General features: G+C 40.8%; 1 protein-coding gene across 3 annotated transcripts in view; it reads left to right on the top strand.

Annotated features, from left to right (window-relative positions):
- The window catches only part of EXOC4 (exocyst complex component 4), a 375,161-nt gene that overhangs the window by 192,214 nt on the left and 158,679 nt on the right, over positions 1-24,268 (top strand). For 2 of the 3 annotated variants that reach the window (XM_032448867.2, XM_085511676.1), the window contains exon 10: positions 5,801-5,897. In XM_032448867.2, the coding sequence (XP_032304758.2) occupies positions 5,801-5,897 (97 nt within the window). Of the gene's footprint in view, positions 1-5,800; positions 5,898-15,136; positions 19,945-24,268 lie in introns of those variants that run through there. The other variant, XM_085511669.1, reaches the window with a different exon arrangement.

Raw genomic sequence — 24,268 nt, 5'->3', positions numbered from 1 at the left:
GTGTTTAAAAACATCAGTTCTTGATAACCTAGTCTAGAAATCCATGATTAGAAAAGAATACTTAATTAAGCAAACATAATACAGCCTTTTCTCTGTTTTCTTCAATTGTTTCTACCCTCAAACTGGCCGGTGGTTACTGTCATCTATTTTGATAATACATAGAATATATATATATATATATTTTTTTTTTTTCCTGGTGTGTTTCACCTCTCTCCCTCCTGTTGCAAGAGGGAACAGAGACCCCATGTGTGGTAACTGTGGGCAAGCGCTTTGCTGTCATCAGCAGTAGTTAAGAACCATTGAGTCACTGAGGTTCGAAGATCACTGAGCTCATCTAGTCCAACCATCTACCCAACACCACCACTAAACCATGTCACCCAGTGCCAACCTACCCTAGTTGTGCAGTGAGTGCTGTCTCCACAGCACTTTGTGATGAGGAAGACAAAGAGAACATAAATGCGAGTAGGCAGTGCAGTCTGCTTAAAATAATCCACTAGGTGCCACTAGAAATGAGATCTCTCATTTTTTTTTGCCTAGATTCCATCATACTTACAGGACTACTGGTCTAGGTGCTTGAAGCATTCCCAAAGGCTAATTTAGGGATGCTGGATTCTTCAGTGGAAGGATGAAGATTTGGGTCTGGAGAGAAGATCCTGTCCCTTCTCTTTCCCTCATCCCTGTAGGAAAGTTCTATGTCTTGTTTCTTAATGTGCAGAACAGCAGGCTCTCCAAAAGCAAGTATCCTAGAGCAGTTTGGGAAAGGACCTGAATGCGGGTAGGTTTGATGACTCAAGGCATGCGAAAGAACTGTAGGGAAGATAATCGTGACTATTTCTTTATATAAAGAACTTGAAGATAAATACCAATCCATTGACTCACCGCTGTGAATCAGTATGGTGAAAACAGAGCTCGGTGCTCATGTGAGGCTTTTTGAGGAGGTGTAGTTGGGAGACAATTGAGCCCTAATGTACAAAAATGAAAAAGCAAGAGATGTGGTTTATATAACCTCACACGTATTGTTCCATAGCAGCGCAGATCAATTGTTCTTTTCTATTGGGCTCTGTTTTCTAATAACCTGCTTTGCTGTCTTCAGGCTTTCTTTCCTTTCATGCTAAATGAACATTTTTATTTCCATACCCTGAAGATGATATGCAGGTAATAGCTATTCTGTTGATCTCCCCGTAATCAAGAACTTTTGGGAAGGACCGTAACAACCAATCCTTTTCTCCTATCAAAATTTGCTCTGATGCTCAGGATGGAGGAGGTGGCATTGATTAGCAAGCTGTGTTGATTGCTTGATTGTTGTGGCTTCAAAGCCTGTTTTTTGATTCTTTTTATGACTGCATAGATTAACGTGAAGTGGCTCGCTAAGAAAGGCACTTTGATCACAGAGAGGTGCAGAAGAATTGTTCACTACGTGCCTGGAACTTTTTTAGCTGAAAAGTTTGCAGTCACAGAGAAGTAAATGGATCCAGAGAAGTTTTTTCTTTTGATTTAATGATAGAGAAGTTAACCTGACAGATGGGGAAATTACGGGATATCTGTGTAATCCCAACCCTTCTCCTGGTTCAGTCTTCCCCCATCATGGGACAGTCGATGGTTATAGGAGGTAACTATCACGACATTAATTGCATTCATTGCAAGGTTGTGGGTCAGTGCAAGGCAACTCCTTGCAGTGTGTTCCAGGGCTTTATCTTTAAATGAAGAGGCACAATTTGTGTGATGCGCTGCATCTAATTTAAAGTCATCATTTCTCCTTCAGGATGCAAAATAGATAGAGGAATACCAACAAGAAACTTAATGCATTTATAAAGCATACTGAGATGCTTTCTGAAGGCTGATTTCAGTGTTTGTGTTAACTTAATGGATCAGCAAAGCATAATCCTCCTGGAAAATTCTATGGATATCTCAGTGTTGTCACAAATTTGTAATGCGTTTTATTGACTTCTTTGGGTGCTCATGAATAAAAATGCCTCCCTTATTCTTCCTTTTTTGCTGGATAGAACAGAATGCTGGTTGTTGTCACTGTTCTCTGTCTTGAGGAGGTTCCTTGCATTTTTCTGGGACGAGAACACTTGCCATCATCACTTTGAGACCTGAGACACTTGAGTGTGCGAAGATGGCGTTGTCCATGGGAGGTACCATGGCCAGTAAAGTACCAAATAGAACAGAGTACTGGAAACAGCGTTCATGTTTGATCAGACTTGAGGTGCATGCAGGGATTCTGGCTTTCTTGGTAACCTTACATTTATTTTCCTACTGAAGCATGACGTTTTTGGCTCCATTTCAGAAGCGTTCAGCTGTGTTCCTAATGGACCAATCTCTGACTCCCACTCGCAGTGGTATTCAGGTGGGCACACTTCATTGCTAGCACAGCATGAGGATGCCATTAACTGTATGACAAATTTCGCTTTACCTCAAAGTTTTTCTTCTCCTTTTCCTGCTCTTGTAATTTATTACCAGGCAGATTAAATCAGCAGGCCGGTGCTCTTAAGAAAGAACGGCTACAACAACAGTACTTTGTGACAGCTGTGAAACATTTAGGTTTTGTTCCATTGCCTGTGACACACGGCTGTTATAATTTCTTGCCTCAAACTAAAGAAAAACCCTGTGATCCAAATGAAGGAGTTGTGTAATGTGGCATTGCTGAAGCAATGATGTATGTTCAATCCCAATGGTTGTTGGAGTGCTGCATGCCTTGTGATGTTGTACATCAGTGAGCACGGATGGTTGGTTCTGTAGTCATTGCTGATAGTGAGCTGTCATGGCAGTAAAGCTGGACACCACAGCTTAAAATCTTCAGTGCTAACTGGGAAGTGGGCTTTGTAACTCCTTTTCCATCGTGCAGTGGAAAGTTTTCATCACTTGTAGTCTGCTCATGGGGATATGGCATTTATGTGGGACAGCCAAGCAATACATTATTTGCTTGCTTAGCTCACATTTGATACAGAGACCGTGCAAACTGCGTGTCTGATAATCACCTTGGTAAGGACTGAAGAAGGGATGCTCTTTCCCTCTTCCATCATTTCTACCTGTTTTTCACTGGAACAAGTCGCCCAGAGAAGCTGTGGATGCCCCGTTTCTGGAGCCATTCAAGGCCAAGCTGGGTTGGGTCCTGAGCAGCCTGATCTGGTGCTGCTGCAGTCAACTATTACAAAGCTTTTGGTTTTGTTCACCTCCATGCAAGAAACGGAGCAAATCAGTAAGGACAGAAGGAAATTAAGGGTGTATTTCTGTGAACATACCTATTAGGTCTGCTGCACAGGAGTTGGTCTGGGGCATGATCTGCACCAATGGGGTTGTGCTCACGTTGGGCTGCAGAGGTGTAATAAAGGATCTGTAGGGTTACAGCAGCATCGAGAGATGTAAGGCTGCTGATGTTAGCAAGAACTCTTGCAGTGCTGTGTTGTTGGTGTTTATAGGGTGTCATTGGGAATAAGATTTACAACTCAGTGTTTTGGGATTTTTTTTTGGATGTAATATTTTACTACAAACAAAATTACTTTTCCTTGTGGCATACACCTACATATGGAACATTCATTATTATTAATTGAAAGCTAAGAGCAGAAATGGTAAAAAAAGCAGAAGGTAAAAAAACATTTTATTTTTTTTTTGTCAGTGCTGGTGTTCTGCTCTCAAATCTTACATAACGTGGCCAAATAGATAAGACAGATGGCTTTATTCCTTGCTATGGAGTTCATCCCAGTCAATAATATTGATCAGCACAGGGTGTAACGAGAATAGCACCCCTTCCTTAATTTGAGCCTGGATTTCTTGCTTCCTGCTTCAGTAGTTCTCGCTTGGATGGATTCCTCAATATGTCAGCTTATACACAGACCTTCCCACCCCTGGAATCTCAGGGTCTGACATTAACAGGGGAAATGAGTAATTTTCCTACAATTTGTGCCTCTTTTTTTCTGTGATTAAACTGTTATATTGTGCAAATCAACTTTTTTGAATGGCGAGTTCCTGAACTCCAGTCAGTGAAGTTTTATAGACTCCATCCTCTGCTGTTCCTTTGTATTTCACGAATCCTTCTATTGATGTGGAGAGCATCAAGAAGCATCATGTTGTAGCTGCAGTGTCTGTATGGGGAGTTTTAGGATATTAGGAGAAAATTCTTCTCAGAAGGAGTGGTGAGGTATTGGAACAGGATGCCCAGGAACTGTTGGAATCACCATCACTGGAGGTGTTCAAGAAAAGGGCAGATGTGTCACTGAGGGATGTGACTTAGTGGAGCAATATTGGTGATGATGGGCTGATGGTTGGACTGGATGATCTTAGTGATCTTTCCAACTTTCATGATTCCATGTTTCCACTATAACCGACCTCCAAATCCAGACACATTAGTGATCTTGTAACAAGAAAGGAGAGTATCCAAAATGCATTATGTCTGTATAGGCAAACTTCCCATGGTCGTGTAGTTAATAAGAAAAGGGAGCTTCTTTCCTTTGCTTTTATTCTTCTCATTGACCTCAGCCAGTTGATTCGTCTTGTTTCCTGGTTTCCTTGCCCAATCCACAGGGAGTTTAATATCTTCAGCCTCACCAGGGCACAGAAACAACACCTTTGAGTTTGTATCTGCACTGTGAGTTCTTGTACAGAACAGTCCTGACCTGGAGGGACAGATTTAGGGTATGAAAGAATTGGTGTCAGTGACCAGCTCAGTCCTTGGGCATTGATGTGAAGTTGCTAACAGGAGAGCCAATTAAATCTGCTCATTAAGGTGTTTTTTGTTGTTGTTGTTTGGTTGGTTTGTTTGTATTGTTTTTTATAGATTGTTTGCAGGTAATGGCCTAAAGCACATAAACTTCACTTTGAAAAGAGGGTTGGAGGCACTTAGTAGTTGGTTTTGTTCCTCCTCCTCTCACACTTCCCAATTTGAAGACATTCTTCTTCTCATTTTAAGGCAGAAGGATGTCAGGGTCAAAAAATTCAATAACCTGTTGGTGTTGTTATGATTTCAAGTACTTTGTCATTTTCCTGCCTGTAAGGTTATTGTAATAATGTGATTAGGTTCTGTATTTATTATTATTCAATCATTAAAGGAGAGTTCACATGCAACATAAAAATGGCTTAATGACATTTGGGATAGCAACTTTGCCCAAGTCCAAAAACAGAGTTGATAGGGTTATTTGTCAGATGATGTGGGCAAGAAGATTGTCTGAGCTTTGTGACTGAAGCGTGGGGGCATTATATGGTGAATTTCTGCTTATTTCAGAATCAGGTATTTTAAATGCTAATGTGAGAGGCATCTGCCCTATTCTTTTAAAATGTGTTCTTCTGGAAGAGTAAGGAGTTGTCTTTGTTGCACTCAGGAAATGCAAGAGTTCTAGGAGATGTAGACTAAGTGTTTGTCTTCCTCTTTCCTGTTTCAATATCCTGATTTAATGTATCTTGGTGTTAGGAGCCGCTGATGGAAGTGGCTTTGCTTCAGCTTCAATGACAAGGAGATGGGTGCTTCATGCCACTTGAAACCCCGCAGCCCGTGCTTGATGTGTATAAATTACCCTCTGAGCTTGTTTTACTTCCCAAAAGCATAGCAAGCTCAACATATCTATTTTTCCCATAGCTGAGAGCCTGTTTGTATGCAACTTTCATTTGGGTAATGGAGACTTCTGCTGGGAAATTACAAAACTCAGTGTAGGAAATGGACTCTCAAGAGCCCCAAATGGACTCTCGAGAGTAGTGTTAAGTGTAATCACACTTAGACACAAAGCTAAATCTCTAATTATCAGTTACTATCTGAAAATCAAGGGACGTTCAGATTCTTTTGAACAACTTCTGTATTGTTTTCCAGGAGGACCAGATGATAATTTAATCGAAGGCGGAGGATCCAAGTTTGTCTGCAAACCAGGAGCCAGAAACATCACCATCATCTTCCACCCGCTCCTCAGGTAAGTGAAGCTTTCTACATAGTTCTTCTATGAAAATAATGAGGATAAATAGAATTAACTCTATTTATGGGCACACTGTGACTTCTGAGGTAACATGCCCTAGCAGTGTGTGTGTATTTGTGGCTTGTGAAGAAGTTCTTGTGCACGTGGGTAAAAAGTAAACACCAGTTGAGCGTGTTGCCAATGCTCGTTTCATCATTGTCAAGATTAACTAACACTCCAGGTGGAAATGCTTGCCTAGGTGACCCTTTCCCATTGAACAGTGTCATTTATTATTGACCCAGTCTGGGAAGAGTTTAGTTTCAGCCTGTCACAAATTGTTTATTGCTCACTATTATGCTTAAAAAGTCAGAAGGATACTTTATGAACAGCAAGGTAAGTTTGTTCCTTGACAAACAAGTATGCTCTGTGGACTGAAAATTATATGTGTGATCTAAAGAGCTGTGCCAGTTACTAAGATCATAGAAATTCAGAGCTTAATCAAGGGCTGCTGGAACTTTAAACAAGTCTGTAATAAGTCTCCTCTCACCAAGCCATTCACCTCTGATGCTTTAATTTTGCTCTTTTTAACATTGCAATCTAACAGTTCATTCTCTTGCTTTTGCCAGAGTTACATAATACTAAAGTTTTCTCAGTTATGTCAGTCTTCCACCTCTGCTTGTTCCTTGTATGTCACACACATCCTTTCCTATTCACTCCTTGTGTCTACAGAGAGAATTTCCCTCCTTTGCTGTTTTTATTTCTGATATCATGACACCAGATATTGGAATAATGTTTACAACTGCACCTGTTTTGAGGACATATTACAATTTGATGGCTGTTTTAGATCTTCCCTTTAGAAAAGGAAATGTGTGTGCTCTCTGTTTATTGCAAGATGCCTATAATGATAATTTCATAAACACATTTTATATAAATTGAAAGAAAAGTGCTAGAAATTACTTTACTAGAGCATAATGTTTATTTTTCATCTGTTTTGTTGTGAGAAAAGGAGGAGTGGTTGATGCAGTGAGCTATTCAAGACAACTACTAGAAACTGGTGAAATACTTCCTTTCCCTTTTCCTCTCTGTTTCATTTCTTTTTTTGTTTTATTGGTTGCTTTTTGTGTTGTTTTTTGTTGGTTTTTTTTTTGCCATACAAGTCAAACACAAGTGCTTTGACAAACACTTCTCACAAACACTTCACCTTCGATACCAGCTTGCAAGATACGCAGTAGAATTAATGTGCTTCATAAAAAATAATTACATCAACATTTAAGTTATCTGCCTGCAATATATATATATATATCTTCACCAACCATCTGCAACATCTTCACTTTCTGAGTGGAGCGTCAACAACTGAATGAAACGAAAGATAACACTTCATGACCCAGCTTACCTTTTTCTCACTGTTGAATGGGGTGAATCTGGGAGCAGGTCAACAACGTGGAAACTTTACAAATGTAATTTTACTTGCCTTAATCTTCAGCTGAATAGATATCTTACGGGAGTCTTTGCAGTCTTAGTTTTAACTCGTGATCTTCAAATTCGGCATTGTATTTAGGATGAGCATAGCAATAGATTTCATTCTTTAATAATTCCCTTCATAGAATTCTCTTCCTTCCATAGATGTTGTGGATGCCCCATCCCTGGAGGCATTCAAAGCCAGGCTGGATGTGGCTCCTGGTTGGTGACCCTGCACATAGCAGGGGGTTGGAACAGGATGATCATTGTGGTCCTTTTCAACCCAGGCCATTCTATGATTCTGTGGTTCTGATGAGAGTCAAAGCAATGGCTATCCTACCAGCAAACTGGCTTACTCATTGGCTCCTGTTAAAACTGGCTGTAAGATTCTGCTTGTCACTTCGAAATATTGAGTATGAAGGAATTTGCAAAAGTATCGATATGTGCAATTATTTCCATCCACTGCTTGTTGGTTAGATCTTTGTCACCCTTTTCTAGATGTTATCATGTTAAGTATAAAGGTCTCCAGGAGGTAATTGCTGCAGAGGTGTGAAGTTTTCACTTGTTTTATTTTCCATTTGTTTTTGAGGCTCCTTATGGCTTGTCTCAGTCAATTTCCATCGGTGTCACAGGCATGAAATGAATCTGTTTTGAATTCAGAAAGATCAATATTTTATTTCAAAGTATTTCTTCTTATTTCTGTCAAGTTCACATAAATGTGTTGGCAGAGAAGTATTAACACGGTACAGGCTAGCTGATTTTATTAGGAACTCAGATGCTTCTAGTGTTGGAAAGGGTCCAGAGGAGGTCCACAAATATGATCAGAAGGCTGGAGCACCTCCCCTACAAAGACAGGCTGAGGGAGCTGGTCTAATAATATAATAGTAATAGCCTCTTTTGGATCCTCTTTTGTTTGCAAGCTGAAGCTGAGCTTGGCTCCAGACCTGTTCGAAGAATCCAAGAGTCAGCAGGTGCTTCAAGGGCTGTACATTGTCCCCATGTCTCCAATAACAAAACTTCTTTCAGAGAAGCTCTCAGAGCCATGGAGAGTCAAAGGGCAAATACACACAAGTGGGTTTCAAAGTTGGCCTTTCCTCGAATCCATTTAGAGCAGTGAGCCAGCATTGGGAAATGTGATGTTATGCAGATTGAGATTAGTGTCCCTTGTTTCCACCAGGACAACTGAAGCTCACTAAGCCCCAGATTAATTACCAGGATTTAATGACACCACCACACACATAATAGATGAATAACAAGTTTTTGCAAGACAAGTGGGTATTCTAGCACAGATGATTCCTGGGAATAGATTGTACTAACTACATATGAAAACTAATTGAGTTTATAAATTGAAGAGAAGCACACATCTGATTTCCCTTAATTACAAATTGCGGGAGGTGTCGAAGTATAAAAGTTACCCAGGAAGTCCAGTTGCTTTCTACATCCTTCACCACTTACCAGCATCTGCTTGGATCGTGGCAACATTGGCGTTCTTGTTGGGTGGATGAACATCTCCCGTTGGAGGATGGATGCACGTGGGACCAATGCCGAAGCCCTTACGTTGTGGAATATGGAACAGCCTGAGCGATGTCTGTTGTAACATTTGTCTGGTGGAGGGATTTTTTTTCCTGTTGTTTATTTGTTTCAGCTGGCATTTGAAAGGCACTTGGCTCTTCAGGGTAATAATCATTTTACATATGCTTTATAGAGTATGTTTATTACCAGACAATTGAAGAACAGATGTCTGCAGTCTTGAGGCTTAAGGGGGAGGGGCTGGAGATGGAGGAGATGATGATGTTTTGAGTCATGAAAGCACTGCTGGTGCTCACGCAGTTGAACATTGTTTGGATGTTGGGTATTAAAGCCGCGAGGGGATCCGTTTATTAATACCAGCCACACTTCATTAAGATCAAGCAGCAATTAAAAGGATTGTAGGACAGCAGAGAAAGCACAGTGTTCATTGATTCGGAAGAAACAGTTGCTTCTGAGCAAAACTGTATCCTTGCAAAGAAGTGCTCTGGAAGGGCTGAACTGAGCTGTGCAGCATTGCATTCTTCAGCAGGTGGGAGCAATTGCGCTGTGCCAGCAGTGTTCTGATCACTGCCTTTGGTTTCTAAGCCTGGACAGTAAGAAAGTGAGAAACAAAGCATTGGAACAACCAGTTGGACTCTGCTGGTGTTGTTTGAGATGCTTAATGCTGAGGTGTGCGGGCACTGCTCAGAGGTAGGGGAAAATAAAGCAGTATACAGGCAGACAGTTGAGTTTAACAATTGCATGGGTTTGCTCATTTCCCCATGATTTAAAAGGCTTTTCAAGTGATAGAATATTAGGATTTATTATCTTTTTTCTTTCATTTGTGGTAATGGTGAGAAGAGAGTGATTTCTCTTTGAATAAGTAAAATGAATGCTGTAGGGAGTAGGGATGGAGAAGAGTAATTTCCTTTTGCTGCTTGTTGGTACCAGTGTGCTCCTCGCCTACTGGTGGCAATCTGCTTGATAATGTGGAAGGTCACATTTCAGACTCCACTGATAACCTGTCCTTGGGTGGGAGGCACTCACTGTACAGAATACATACATACACCCAGCTACGTGTGCCTTAGCAGTGATGTTGTAGCTTTCCATACTTCAGAAATAATCATGTCAGGCTTCCGTTTAATTCAAGATATGTCAAAATTGAAGGTGCCGTATTTAGAATGTATGTTTTCTGTTTTCACACTGTTGCTGGCAAAGTCACCATCAGTTCCTATGGGGCACCTGAATCCTTTGGTCTTTGTGAACATCCTGATGCTGTTGTGGTTGAGCAGTGTTCATATCTGCATACCTATAATTGAAACAAATCCATGCTTATTAAGAACATAGGTATGTCATCAGTAATCCTTCTTATTACTATCACATTTTTACAGCTATAGTAATATACAACTCATGTGCTTTTAAAATCTGCTGTAATACCTCCTAGTGGTGTACTATAAAATGAATGTCCGATATTGTGCAGAATGTGTTCTTTTGTAAGCAGGAGGTGTGTGTGAATTGGATTAGCTCATTCAGTGCTTGAAGTATGTTGGGAGTATGTTAAATAGCACCAGGATTGGTAAGAAAAATGCATGGCATTTTATCAGCCTAAGAGTAATATATTGTTACTGAAGTAGGTGGAAAATGATCTTAGGGCACAGATAATGGTAAATAATGAGAGTTGATGTTTTTAGCGTTTTGAAATCAAACCCAGAGTACTCAGTTTTTGAGAAATCAATAGTGACTCAAGCTAGAAGATGAAACTTGTAATACCAACCGATTAAAGTCTGTATTTCCAAATGAATAATGCTCAGAGAAGGGGACAATCAGATGTAGATCTGTTACGTACACATTACTTGCAAACTTTTAATGCCAGTTACCTCTCCAAAATGAAACAGTCCAGATGTAATGAATACAATTTTTCTTAAGTCTTAGAGTCAAATATACCCCTTATCTTCAAAGAGAGAGGAAAATATCATGTAACTCATCTGAATCTTGCTTCTGCAAGGGAGGCAGGGTCCTCCTACTGAGTCAGAGAGACAGTGCTCTGCAATGCAGCAAGGCAAATGGGGTTCAGATCAGTAGATCTCAACTGCTGCTTCTCATTCTGGTTGGGCTTGATGATCTTGGAGTGGGTCCAGGGGAGTGATGCTAAGATGATCAGAGGGCTGGAGCACTTCTCCTATGAAGAACAGTTGAGGGAACTGGGCTTGTTTAGCTTGGAGAAGGCTCTGGGGAGACCTCATTGCGGCTTCCCAGTACTTGAAGGGAGCATATGAATAGAAGAGGGAATGTCTGTTTACAAGGGTGGACAGTGATAGGAGAAGGGGGAATGGTTTTAAACTGAGACAGGGGAGGTTTAGGTTAGATATTAGGAGGAAGTTTTCCACTGAGTGATGCATTGAAACAGGTTGCCTAAGGAGGCTGTGGGTGCCCCATCCCTGGAGACAATCAGAGCCAGGCTGGATGTGGCTCTGGGCAGCCTGGTCTGGTGGTTGTCGACCCTGCACATAGCAGGGGGTTGGAACTGGATGATCATTGTGGTCCTTTTCAACCGAGGCCCTTCTGTGATTCTGTGATCTTGAAAGTCTTTTCCAGCCTGAGCAATTCTATGATTGTATGATTCTGTGATTATGGTAACTGTAGTCATCGTGCTGCTTAATATTCCCACCTTTATTTTGGTATCATTAATGCTCATCCTTGAGTGTCACAGGTGCTTGATGCAACTTCTCATACATTCACTTCAATTGACCTCAATTGAAAGTAACAAAATCTTAAGGGAGCAATTCAACACCCACCCACTGCAGCTTTTTCTCCCCCTGGTTTAATGAGTGTTTAGCAGACATTTAGTTGACGAGTCCTTTGCTGTTGACATTTAGTACTTTATATCTGTCAACAGCAAGAGTGAATGTTTCTTGCAGGCGAATCCTAACTCCTTTCCCTTTGACAAGCTTGCATGAAGTCTGCATCTCTGAATTATAAAGACACATTTCAGCAAAGCTTGTTGTTGTGACACTGCTAAGAAAAGGTTTCATTCTGACTGAGGCCATCTCAAAAACAGGGGGTTTGCACAGGAAGAGGATGGGGAACAGCTTCACGTTTTGTGCCTTTTTTCTTTTCTTTCCCCAGTGCCTTATGAGAACTGACAGTCCTACTGTGTGTGTCTGATTAAAGATGACAGTTTATAACAACCTTAAGGTAAAGGCTGTTCATTTTCGATGACAGAAAATAAAGCAATCTCCCCCCACCTCCCACGCAAACAAAAACTCTTACATGCCAAAAAAAAAAAGCCAACCCAACCTCTTAATATGTGATGCATTGATTTTATATTGTCTGTCAGAGAATGTGCTTCAGCAGATCAGTCAAGTTTTGAGTTTTCAAACATGCTTCATCCATACAGGAAATCAACAGCCTGTCAGAAATTTCACGTCTCTGCAGCTCCTCCTTTCCATTAGATGAAATATAACCTGAAGCAGCGAAGGAATTTGACATTTGCAAGAACTTGCACTGAATAGCTGAGAGCAGCGTTCATTCATTTCTATGATAAATAATTACTGCTAACAAGTATTACGTTCATCAAGCCAACAAAGTTGTTTGAGCTCATTTCTTACTATGAGCACTGTTTAGGTTTAGTTCTAGCTCTTAACTCGTTTTCATGCAGTATGATTGAAGTCCCCTGTATTGCTGAACACTTAATTTCATTGCAGTGTAAGCAGAGATTTAGTCATAGAAGCTTTCAGTGACTTACTTATACCTTTTGAATACTGCTTGACAAGACCTGAGTCATGCCTTGACAGCCAGTCTTGAGATACACCAGCAAACCTTATGAGATCTGCTCCTCTGGTTCATTCCCAAAGAGATTACAAGTCTGGCTGGTGGATGCCAGTTAAGAATTCAGCAAAACAATCTGGTTCCATACTGTATTAAGAATAATCATGGGGCTTTCTCTAAGTAGAGTTGATGTCAGACTGGAAAAGGGATATTTTTGACTTTTCAAGCTTATTCCAGTGTTACACAATAATGTAAGATGGGCGAAACCAGCCTGTCTTATATATGGACCTATGAACATACTGTTACTGTAACTACTGTTTTAATACTAATAGTGAGATCAATAGTTATAAAAGTGGGGGTGTATCAACCAGACAGTCCAATTCATACTGATTCTGCTAAATAATTTAATTAGAATTATCTATCTCCACAAACTCTATAGTATCTACAGCCTGCTTTGGTGTTAGCTGAGCTTTCGAGTGCATTGTTCAGGTGAGTCATAGCTGTCCTAAGCTCTCCTGAGAGGTGAATGTTCATGGTAGAACCTCTGTCTTCTTGAAACTTATTATGTTGTACTGTTGAAGTCTGTTTCCAGCACTTCATTGCTACGGGTCCACAACTTTTTCTTTATGCAGTGATCAGTTATTTTTGTTACATCTTTGCCATATACCATGAATCTGGGGGAAAACCACACAGTTGTTTAAACCTAAGCTCAAGTTAACTACAAGCAAGTTAGACCTTAATTTATCTGACTGTTGGCTTTGTTGTTATTGAAATAAGTTTGACCCAAGACAAGACCATGCAATATCTACTACTAAGATTTGATGAGGTGTTTGGCCTGGTAATAGCAAAGACAACCCTACATTTCCTGTGCAAAAAGGCTGCAGGAAGAACCAAAAAGATTGAGAATTGCTGACAAGTTTGGACCATCCTTCCTGGGGTGTTATGTGCCACCAGAGAAGACAGAGTGGCTCCTTCTCTTTTTGCAGTTGATTTATGTTATTGCTAAGGACCATTTAACAGTTTCTCTCTGCTGATGGGTTTTATTATCATTATATAGTTCTAGTGTACTGAATTCCCAAAGTAAATGCATATGCCAGAGCTGATACTGACAGTGTTTAGCTTCTGTTTTTGCTCTTTACTGACATTGTTCTCAGATGTGATGCTAATACTCCAACTTTTTTCTAGCTCTCATTAATACAATTCATAACTTTCCTTTTGAGTCCTTGCTAACAGTTGATGTCACAAGTCCCACATTCACAGTTATAAACTCAGCTTCTTCTGAGCACCCACTGGAAACATGAAATCACTTCTATGAGCATGGTGACTTTTGTAGGTGATAGGAGTTAAGATGATGTGAATTGGTTTTAAGGAGGCTACAGAGGTGGGCTCTGTGAGGAGAGGCCAGTACTGCCCCATGGCAGACAAGTCCTTTCCCAAGCAACTCCAAAATGACCCCACCTTGGGGCACAGCTGAGCCCATAGTGAAGGAGGCTGTCCCCTTGCTGCCTGTGGAGAACAGTTTTGGCACAGATGGAGCCCATAGAGGAACCCACACTGCAGTAGCTGGAAAAGGTCTGAGCAAAGTCAGCCATGGTCAGCCCACCAGCAAAAGCTTGACCAAGGTCTGGTCTTCTTGCTGGCAGTTTGTTGGAGCAGTCCTGTAAAAGAAGAGATAAGATATGTGAAAATGCATTTAGTGGTTCAAGGCCAGACCTGGTAGGTAGTCCAAAGATTCCTGTTATATTTCTCACAACACAACACTGGACCAAGTAATTCTACGTCAGAACATTTCCTTGTTTGCCAGCCAAGACCTTTGAAAGACAACCCTATTAGCATACTTTCCAGTGTACTTTTCCCTATGGAGTGTACAAAATACAAGTGTATTTTCCTTTAAAAGAATCTAATATACCTGAAATTCTTTGGCTCTTTTAAGCTCTGTTTCCACGTACAGTTTTGTCCCTTGGGTAGCATCTAAGAAAAAAGTTCTTTTTTTTTACCATTAATCCACCCTTCTCCAAAACAAACGTTCCAGCAGTGGCTGACTGATGTGCTGCTGGTGCTTCACCCAGGCAGACAAATGAATCAGTGCAGATCATTGTAGTGGGGACCTGCAAGGTAAGACATGTAAAATGCATTGCTAGCTTTCAAAAAGAAACTTGAATCTTGTGTGAGTTCACGCTGGCTGTAAATTATAATCACCCAGTGGCACCTTGTTAGTAGGACAGGTGTGAGAATTTGATTAGAGGTGGGGAGTAACCTTCCTTTGTTACCAGAAGGTCATCTTTTCAGATTGCAGCTGAGAATGAAGGGAAGGAGCCAGCAGCATGGAAGCATGGGCCTGGAATTGTGTTTTTATTCTTATAACTGCTTACATGTTGATCTGTTAAATGCAGCGTTCTGCAGAAGTTTGTAGTTGTTACATCCATGAAATGAGAGGTTAAACACAAAGAAATGGATCTTACATGCACTGAAGTTAACATTTGTATTGTTTCTTTTCCTTGTCTTCCCTTCTCCCCAAGCAGAAGCACAAGCATTGCTGTTCTTAAAAACCTGCTGGTCAGAAAATCATTGAGCAAAGTTGGAACAGAACTTTTGGTCCATTTATTGAATTTGAGCATCTATGAAACTCTTCAAGCATGAGTTGAGGACCCCCCATGCAGGAGGCAGGGGGCAGCTCCCCTGGTGCTGGGGAATGAACTTCAGCAGGAGCTGACACTTACTGTAGTTTTCATTTTAAATGGGCTGTGTATTACACTGAAGAAAAAAAAAAAAGAAAAAAAAAACAGTCTGCAAGACAACACAAAAATGTGGCATAGCTGGCAAAAATAGGAACTAATCCTTCTGTTTCTTAAGAGGAAAAAAAGGAAACTTGCCAAATTCCACGTTTTCAATCTACTGATGGAAGCTGTTGAGATTAGACTTCAGTGAGGGCTTACCATGGGTGTAATAGAGGGGACTCAAGGATGGAAACCTACTGTGGTTTAGATCTGAGTTGTGATATTGTGATCCTGAAAGATTTGGTTGAGTTCACGTGTTTACGTTCATAAACCTTGATGAATTTTTTGACTGAAATATATTAGAACCGTTCTGTGATGAAAACTGTAATGGTGATTACTGCATTTTGTCCTTGGTTGTAGCACTGAGGATAGAAAACCCAGGATAACAGAGCTTTTGAGGCTCTATTTCCCCCTATGAGCAATTAATAGAACACGTCGCTGAAGGGAACGGTTTTAAAATGTACTGTTTTATTTGGGTTTATTTTACGTATATGACATGAGAAAAACCCTTGATAGTGAGCTGGCATTCTCCTGTGCAATGTAAAGTTGTGAACTTTGGAGAAAGTACAGCAGTTATGGTAGAGCACAGAGTGGAATTTCAAACATCTCCAAGGATATTTAAATAAGTTTTTTTCCGAGTGTTTTGTTTTCTTCTGTTTTATGACTGTGTGCCCTGGGGCAACAGAAGGAAAGTCATTGCCTTGCAGGGAAGTCAGCTCATTGGAGAGCATGTTTTTCAGACCCTGAGTCATACACAGAATCACTTCTTAGTGGAATGCTCCTCTGGAATTACATCTAAACTTCTGCTAATTTTTATCAATCTGCAGAATAGCCGTAAAAAATAATAAATGCAGGAAAGGTGAAAGGTGGGCCCAGGTGAACCTAATGAGGTTCAACACGGCAAAGTACAAGGTTTCACACTTGGGCTGGATGAGAAACTTAAAACGAGCCAGCAGTGCGCTCTTGCAGCTCGGAAAGCAAATGGGATCCTGGGCTCCATCAGGAGAGGGGTGGTCAGCAGGGATAGGGAGGTGATTGTCCCTCTCTACTCTGCTCTTATGAGGCCCCATCTGGAGTACTGTGTCCAGGTGTGGAGCCCTCAGTACAAGAAAGACATGGAGCTGTTAGAAAGGGTCCAGAGGAGGGCCATGAAGATGATCAGAAGGCTGGAGCACCTCCTCTATGAGGACAGGCTGAGGAAGCAGAGGGGTTGGAGCTTCATGATCCTTGAGGTCCCTTCCAACCTGGGTCATTCTATGACTCTGTGTGATTCTATGAAAGAAGTGGGCCTTTTTTTATTTTGAGTCCCAGGCATCTTGAGTACTGACTAGATTACCAGCAATTGCACATTGTGTAACACCACTACAAAGCACTTTTATAGCTCCTTTCATCTGATAAATTCCAAGTTCCTAATAGACATCAGTTCATTAACACCTCAGTTTGAAGTGTATTGCATGGAAATTCTGGCTGTGTGATGGCCAGGAGTGAAGCCATGTGGTTGAAGCAGTGAGTTAAACAGTCATAAATTCTGGGCAGGTTTGGAATAGGTGGGACGTAACTGAAAGTCATAAATCCCCACTGTTATTAATCAAGGTGCAGACAGGCATTCCATTTTGTTCTAGCTTTGTCTCTCCGGGTTACATTTTTACAAATGGATTTTGCTCTGGAGGGTGCAACAGGTTCGTGACAGCTCCGTTCATCTGGTGGAGTCCTCCTGGAGCACAGTGCTGTGCAGGCAGTTAATAGAATCAGTCATAAAAATGGCTGTGTTGGAAGGGACCTTTAAAGTTCATCTGGTCCATCTCCCCTGCACTGAACAGGGACACCTACAGCTCAATCAAGTGCTCAGAGCCCCATCCAACCTGACCTTGAATGTCTGCAGGAATGGAGCATCAACCACCTCTCTAGGCAGATCTCACTCAGTTCCTATATGGGTGATCTCCTCAGCTTTTCCATTTGAGGACCACATCTGGCACAAGGTGGTATGAATGCCCTGTGCAAACTTTGAGCAGCTTTCTCCTCATTTCTGCAACCCCATCCACATTTTCTTTGTTCAGACTCGTCTCTGGTTGTGCTGCATTCTCTACAGATAATTAAAACAGGAGAGCCAAATGCAAGTGCTCTCATACTATAGATTGCCTCTGTTTTCTCATCAGCAAATTGAACACAGTGTTTATTCGATACGTCTATTGAGTACTTTCTCATCTGTATGTGAAGAGTCCTATCAGACAACCCTATCAGTGCTGGTTTTGTGGGATATTGAGGCCAGTCAAGTGATTCTGGACAGGGCACTAAGAGAAGTGTATGGGGCTGAGTTTCTATGGAGGTGGACTTCAATGAATCTAGGGTGTTATGGGTGTTTATTTGAGTATATGGACACAAGGCAGTAGTTATGTTTCTAGACAGCATACAGACAGATATTACCATGAATTGTATTTTTGAAATGAACTTCTAAATCCAGATGATGCTCAAGTTATCAGCAACTTGGAAATTTTATGAGCCCAATAGGACTGTTTAAGGTTATCGCCTTCATTCCATCTGTTTCCATCAGGTTCGAATAATGTTGCTGAATAAGAGCAGATTCCTCAGAGAATGTTGCTTTGTTTTAAGATACCCAAGTTGAAACAGGTATCTAGTTCAATGGACAATGTTACATCAACATACTTGTTTCAAATATAAAGGAAAGATGAAGGTCTTCCAGAAAGAAGACTAAATACAACAAGAAGGAAGCAAGGTGGGGAAATGTATCATTGGCTTCTCTTTTAATAGATCTCTAGGACCCTTCAGAGGGGGAAAAAGTCACCATTCTGCTGCATTGTGATGAAGATGAGTGGTGGCCATTGACAGTCACGGTCTGATTGATGGCCAGGCAGAGCATAGATCACAGTGCTGAAACTCAGAACTGCTACGTGCAGTAGAAAAGTTGGTCTAAAATAGGATAGTACTACAGGAGGGAAATAAAATCTGTTTCTTTTCCTTCATCTTCACAAAAGGTGCAGACAAGTCTTCAGGATGGAGCCATTCTTCATTTTGTTTTACAGGGCTGCGCAGTTTATCACTGCAAGTCATTCCTCACTGTGACCATCATCTCTCTTGGTACATACCACACAAATGATGGTAGTAAAAATGGGCTATACAATTTGCTCAGGAAGTCAGATTGGTTAAGTCAGTAAGCTGAACTGAAAGCAAATTGTTGTTTGAAAAGGAATAAAAGTTAATTAATTGCAAGTTGTTTCTAGATTGCTGGTTGCTGCATTTTGTTAACGCCAGTATTTCTCTCTCTCTCCTCTGCTTGTTTCCTGAATTACTGTTCTATCTCTGCCCCAGACAGCATTTTTCCCAGTTGTTTATGATACTTTGAGTAGTTGGGAGTATTTTTTGCTGCCCGTTCACAAGGCTCCATCTTTCTTCTCTAGAAGAGATGCCACAATTGTCGCCTGTCTGATCCACTGATAAAACAATTCTCCACCCTCCTCTCAGAGGCCTTTTACCCCAGTTTCCCTTCTGCTCCTTCCCCAGAACTAAGCATGGGTGCTGCTGAATGTCTCTTCACATTTTCCTTTATTGGATGGGAGATCAGTCATATGCATCCCCCAGATCCCCCTGAAGAAAGTGTTTGGCATCTCTTCCACATTAATAAATAAATAAATAGGAGTTGTCAAGGACAGAGAACTATTGTTATTGTAAGCAGAAAGGGTGCTTATTATCAGTTTTAGGTACGCCCAGGCCAATAGTTAAGTGTTTTTCTCTGGTTAGTTTGATGAAAGACAATAATGGAATTAATTGCTGGTTGTCATTTGTAATGCGGTATATGCAGTATTTGAGTTATTGTGATAATGCGTTGTAATTACCGACCATCAAGTGCTTTATAATGTTAAAAACATGATCTTTGAAGTAATGTAGCTAAGTTCTTTGAATTGAAGGCAATGGTTACTGTGAGCACAATATCATTTTAAAATGTCAATCAAGTCAGTTAGGTAAACAAAATGATGGTCGTGTGGTTGTTGTTTTTTTTGTTTCATATATTCTTCCAGTGCCCTTCAACCTTCCCCAAAGGTTGGCAGAAGTAGCAACATGCCTGGAGGGCTGATAAATAAAAAAAGCTATTTCAGAGCTCCCTGCACACACACCCAGTCTGGAAAGTATTGTGTGCTGTGCATAAAGCGCTATCCAGGAAGCCTCTTTGTGTTTAAACCCAAAGGGATTACTGCTTATTTTGCCTTTGCTATAGTACCAGCCAGGAGAGAAAAACTCTGTTGGTAGGGGCTGCCCCGAATTCTGCAGGAGAAATGATTGTGCTAAATGGTAGATAGTGAAAAGCTTCTATAAAGGCAGAGGTTTCAATTTGCACTTTGTGTATGGGCACAAATCAGTAAACGGATGGAAAAGAAAAGGAAAGAAAAGGAAAGAGGAGAAAAGGAAATAAAAGGAGAGAAAAGAAGAAAAAAGGGAAAGGGAAAGGGAAAGGGAAAGGGAAAGGGAAAGGGAAAGGGAAAGGGAAAGGGAAAGGGAAAGGGAAAGGGAAAGGGAAAGGGAAGGGAAGGGAAGGGAAGGGAAGGGAAGGGAAGGGAAGGGAAGGGAAGGGAAGGGAAGGGAAGGGAAGGGAAGGGAAGGGAAGAGAAGGGAAGGGAGGAGAAGGGGAAGGGGAAGGGGAAGGGGAAGGGGAAGGGGAAGGGGAAGGGGAAGGGGAAGGGAAGGGAAGGGAAGGGAAGGGAAGGGAAGGGAAGGGAAGGGAAGAGAAGAGAAGAGAAGAGAAGAGAAGAGAAGAGAAGAGAAGAGAAGAGAAGAGAAGAGAAGAGAAGAGAAGAGAAGAGAAGAGAAGAGAAGAGAAGAGAAGAGAAGAGAAGAGAAAGAAAAAAGGAAAGAAAAGAAAAAAGAAAAGAAAAGAAAAGGAAAAGAAAAGAAAAGAAAAGAAAAGAAAAGAAAAGAAAAGAAAAGAAAAGAAAAGAAAAGAAAAGAAAAGAAAAGAAAAGAAAAGAAAAGAAAAGAAAAGAAAAGGAGAAGAAAAGAAAAGGAGAAGAAAAGAAAAGGAGAAGAAAAGGAGAAAAGAAAACCAACATGGGGTATTGAACTGCCACATTTGTATGCATTGTTGGTTCAGTGGTGTGCCTAGAAAGGAGGAGGAGGGATGGAAAAGGTCTAGAGCCTAATGAACAGTAGTGTGGCTCCCAATGACCTTTACCTGCTGCTATAACTCTGATGTAGAACACCCAAATTCCTGAAGATATTTAATCAGCCAAGTTGAATTTTGATGAAACCGCACGTTACGGTCCCATTACCACTGCAGAAATTAATTATAATTCTTGGCAATGCTGCTGATTTGTAAGAATTAAGAATTAACATCTGTGAACTGTCACCTTTTCACATTCATCCTCAGTACCATGAACCATACCATATAAGATAGAAGCATCCCTATCTAGCTGGTTAAACTCCACACCTATTCATGTTTATTTGCGTATTTATTTGTGTAACAAAGCAGCACGTGGAAAAGGAATTAAAATGACACATGTATATACATATATATATTAACCTAGATCTTTTATTGAGAGATTTTAATTGACACAAAAGTGAGCATCATTTTTTTCTGCAGGGAGGTGCGTGGTTTCATGATGGGATTCATATTGCTAACACTCTAAAATCAAGACCCAATATTTCCCCTAGCCTATGGCATTTACTAATTGTTCCTCTAATTTAACAGATGTTGACAGGAAAAAAAGAAAAGGGAAAGATTAATGGTGTGACAACAGTGATGCTTTTCTGCTTCCAAAAGAAATGATTCAATGAAATCTTTCTTATGATTCTTATAAATTCTTGAACCTCAGTTAGATGTTGTTAGAGATGTGTCCACGTTCAGTCACTCTACCATATTTTAAAGGCAATGTAAAATATAGCATTTTCTTCTCCTTTTCATACCAAATCAAACTGGGATAACTGGAGCTGACAGTAGATTCATACAGAGCTTAAAAGGCAAAAAGCCTCTCTGGATGGAATTTGCATCAGGCACAAGAAAACGATGTCAGTGTCGCCAATGGGCATTTTTTGTGACTTCCTTGTGTTTGGTGGCAAGTCCCAGCAGCCCAACACAGAAAAAAAAGCCAAATTGTCAAAAGCCATTAGGGGTTGTCACTTCATAGACCTTCAGACTGGAATTCCCCATTTGGAATTGCAATGGAATGATTTTGTTATTGTTCTTTAAGTAGGACAATCAGATGTTTTACATGAACGGATGAGATTTAACCCGTTCATAGAACTAGTAAGGCTGGAAAGGCTGCTAAGATGATCTGGTCCAACCATCAACCCATCCCCACTGAGGATGCCTGCTGAATCGTGTCACCTCTCCAGGGACAATGACTCCACCACCTCCCTGGGCAGCCTCACCTCATTCATGGCTTTTTTGGCTATTGCTGCAAAATAAATAAATAAAGGTCAAGTTTAAGAGTTTGAGGTTCAGTTCGCTGCTCAGCCAGAACCTTTGCCACTCTTAGGAAGTCTTTTTGTAGTCCAGTCCACAAGGATTGATTTTGAAGCTTCATCTCAACAGAGACAGTGCGTTTTTTGGATGTGGGGAGTTGAGCTTTGCTTAAACTTATTGATTTAGGTAGCAATAAATCATAGAATGTCCCAAGCTGGAAGGAGCTGATGGAGATCACCAAGTCCATCTCCTGGCTCTACACAGAACCACCCAGAAAATCAAACCATATGGTTAAAGCATTGTCCAGAGGCATCTTGTAATCTAACAGCAGCTTCACTTCAGTACATCAGACCTTTTTATTCCTTATTATTTAGTGGGATGTTTGCCACTCCAGTGTAAACACTGAAGCCAAAGTCTGATTAGTGGATATGTGAAATATATTCTCCTGTTCTTTTAAATTATGGATTTTTGGGAGCCTCATTTAGAGGCTTTTCTCCTCCAAATTCTCAGATACAAAGTGCTGCTGCTACCCAAGGGCGTTGATCCTGTGGTTCATAGGGAGTTATTTTTGTAGATAGTCATACAGAAATAGAAAGGCTTCGGTTTAGTTTACATGCTATGAATTCCTAAGTTCTAAAGGATATATTAGAAATGGGTTGGTGCTCTAATTAAATGCCTAATTATATACAGCTTTCTTTTTTTTTTTCCTTTTTTTTTTTTTTTACACTTTTTTGATGGTTTATGATAGCTTTTACTGTAGCAGTCTTTGCCGCGTGTGAAATTCAAAGCATATGTTTGAATTCTTCCATCTCCTGTGTCTTGTCATTTTTTTAGGACTGATGTGGAGCTTTAAAAATAATTGCACATAATAATTTTCTGGGAAAAATAAAGAAGCAAAACAGCATGGAAATCACCTTGAACTTGGCTTGGAGGTGTATCTGTTGATGTTTTATGATAGCTGTGTTATTACAAAGTTAGGGTGAAGTTCCCACCTTGAATGACAGGCCACCCCAGAGAGACCAGCTGTGTCACACGCCATTAATGTTCATCATTGCAATAGATGTTGTGGTTTTTCCCTTTGTTGAGCCCTACTGAGATTTGTCTGGAAGGCAAGAAGTGAAGTTTTAAGCTCCAGGGCTGTCTCTCAAGTGTAGCATCTCGAAATCCCTATTAGCCCAGAAGGTGTTTGTACCGAATTGTTGGTAGCACATGACTTCAGTGTCACTATGGTTTTAATGGGAAATGTTGGTTTATGGAAATAGACAAAGCTTGTGTGCTCTAAGGGACACTCCTAGGGCAGGAGTTGGGGTTGGCTGATGCCAGACTGCACCCAGCACACACGAGGAGCAATGTGTTCAGATGGTATCCTCAAGCCTTTGCATTATCACAGCTCCCCTGTTGTGCCAGCAGGGATGGTCAGCTGGAAAAATCATTTTCTCTCACAATTCACTGTACTTCAAATCAGGCTTCTTTATTGTTTTTTTTTTCCCCCTTTGTTTAGCCATTTGGTGTGTAAGAAATAGCACAATGATATATAGGACAAATATATATATATATATATATATATATCCTCTCTTTTCTTGTGTTAGTGTCCCACTTACTTCGTTCTTCCTCTTTCTGCAGAAAAATAGGACACTGTTACAGCTTTGAAACAAAGCCTAAGCGCTTTTATATTCTCTTTATTATACAGGTTTCTGCAGTATCTAACTGCTAGTGTAGCCTGATCTGTTTTTCTGAAATACAGAGTGAGATAAATTAACAAATGTCTGGCCATGGATTACTGGGAGGTGCTGAGTTGTGCTGGTATATGAGGCAAGCCAGCTTCCTCTAAAGTCTTCAAACAGCAATACCTCAATGGAGACACAGACCTGCTGTGATGTGTATACAGTCCTTAAGGAATGCTTGAGACATTCCTAGAAGATGGAGATGGCTTATGAGGCCTGAGTGTTGATACTTAAGGAGTTTATTCCTAAAACGCTATAATTTTTTGTGGCCATGGAGGCTTGCCTTTCAATTCCATGGCACAACAGTAGGAAAAAAAAGAAAACTGAACTGCACCACAGATAAAGTTTCATAAAATCATGAAGGTTGGAAATGCCCATTCCCACCATGCCCATTGGCCATGTCCCTCAATGCCATATCTCCACGTTTCTTGAACACCTCCAGAGACAGTGGATGTACCACCTCTCTGGGCATCCTGTTCCAATACATTACTGTTCTTTCTTAGAAGAAATGTTTGTAATATCCAACTTGAACCTCCCATGGTGCAGAAGAAGTCCATTCCCTCTCATCCTGTCCCCAGTTACATGAAAAAAGGGGTTGACCACCACCCACGCGTCTCTAGGTATGAGCCTTAAGCAGGGGCTCATCAACCATTTTGCCTTATGTACAAGAACACATCTCTGCTGATAATGACATCTTCACATTTTCAGTTGGCATGTTAATAAACGCATTGAGAAATTTGC

The sequence above is a fragment of the Coturnix japonica genome, chromosome 1, assembly GCF_054131305.1.
Source record: "Coturnix japonica strain WE chromosome 1, WE-NBRP24, whole genome shotgun sequence".
In the NCBI taxonomy this organism is placed as follows: domain Eukaryota; kingdom Metazoa; phylum Chordata; class Aves; order Galliformes; family Phasianidae; genus Coturnix; species Coturnix japonica.
Note: the sequence above shows the minus strand (reverse complement) of the source record. Positions and strands in the feature narration are given on the sequence as shown.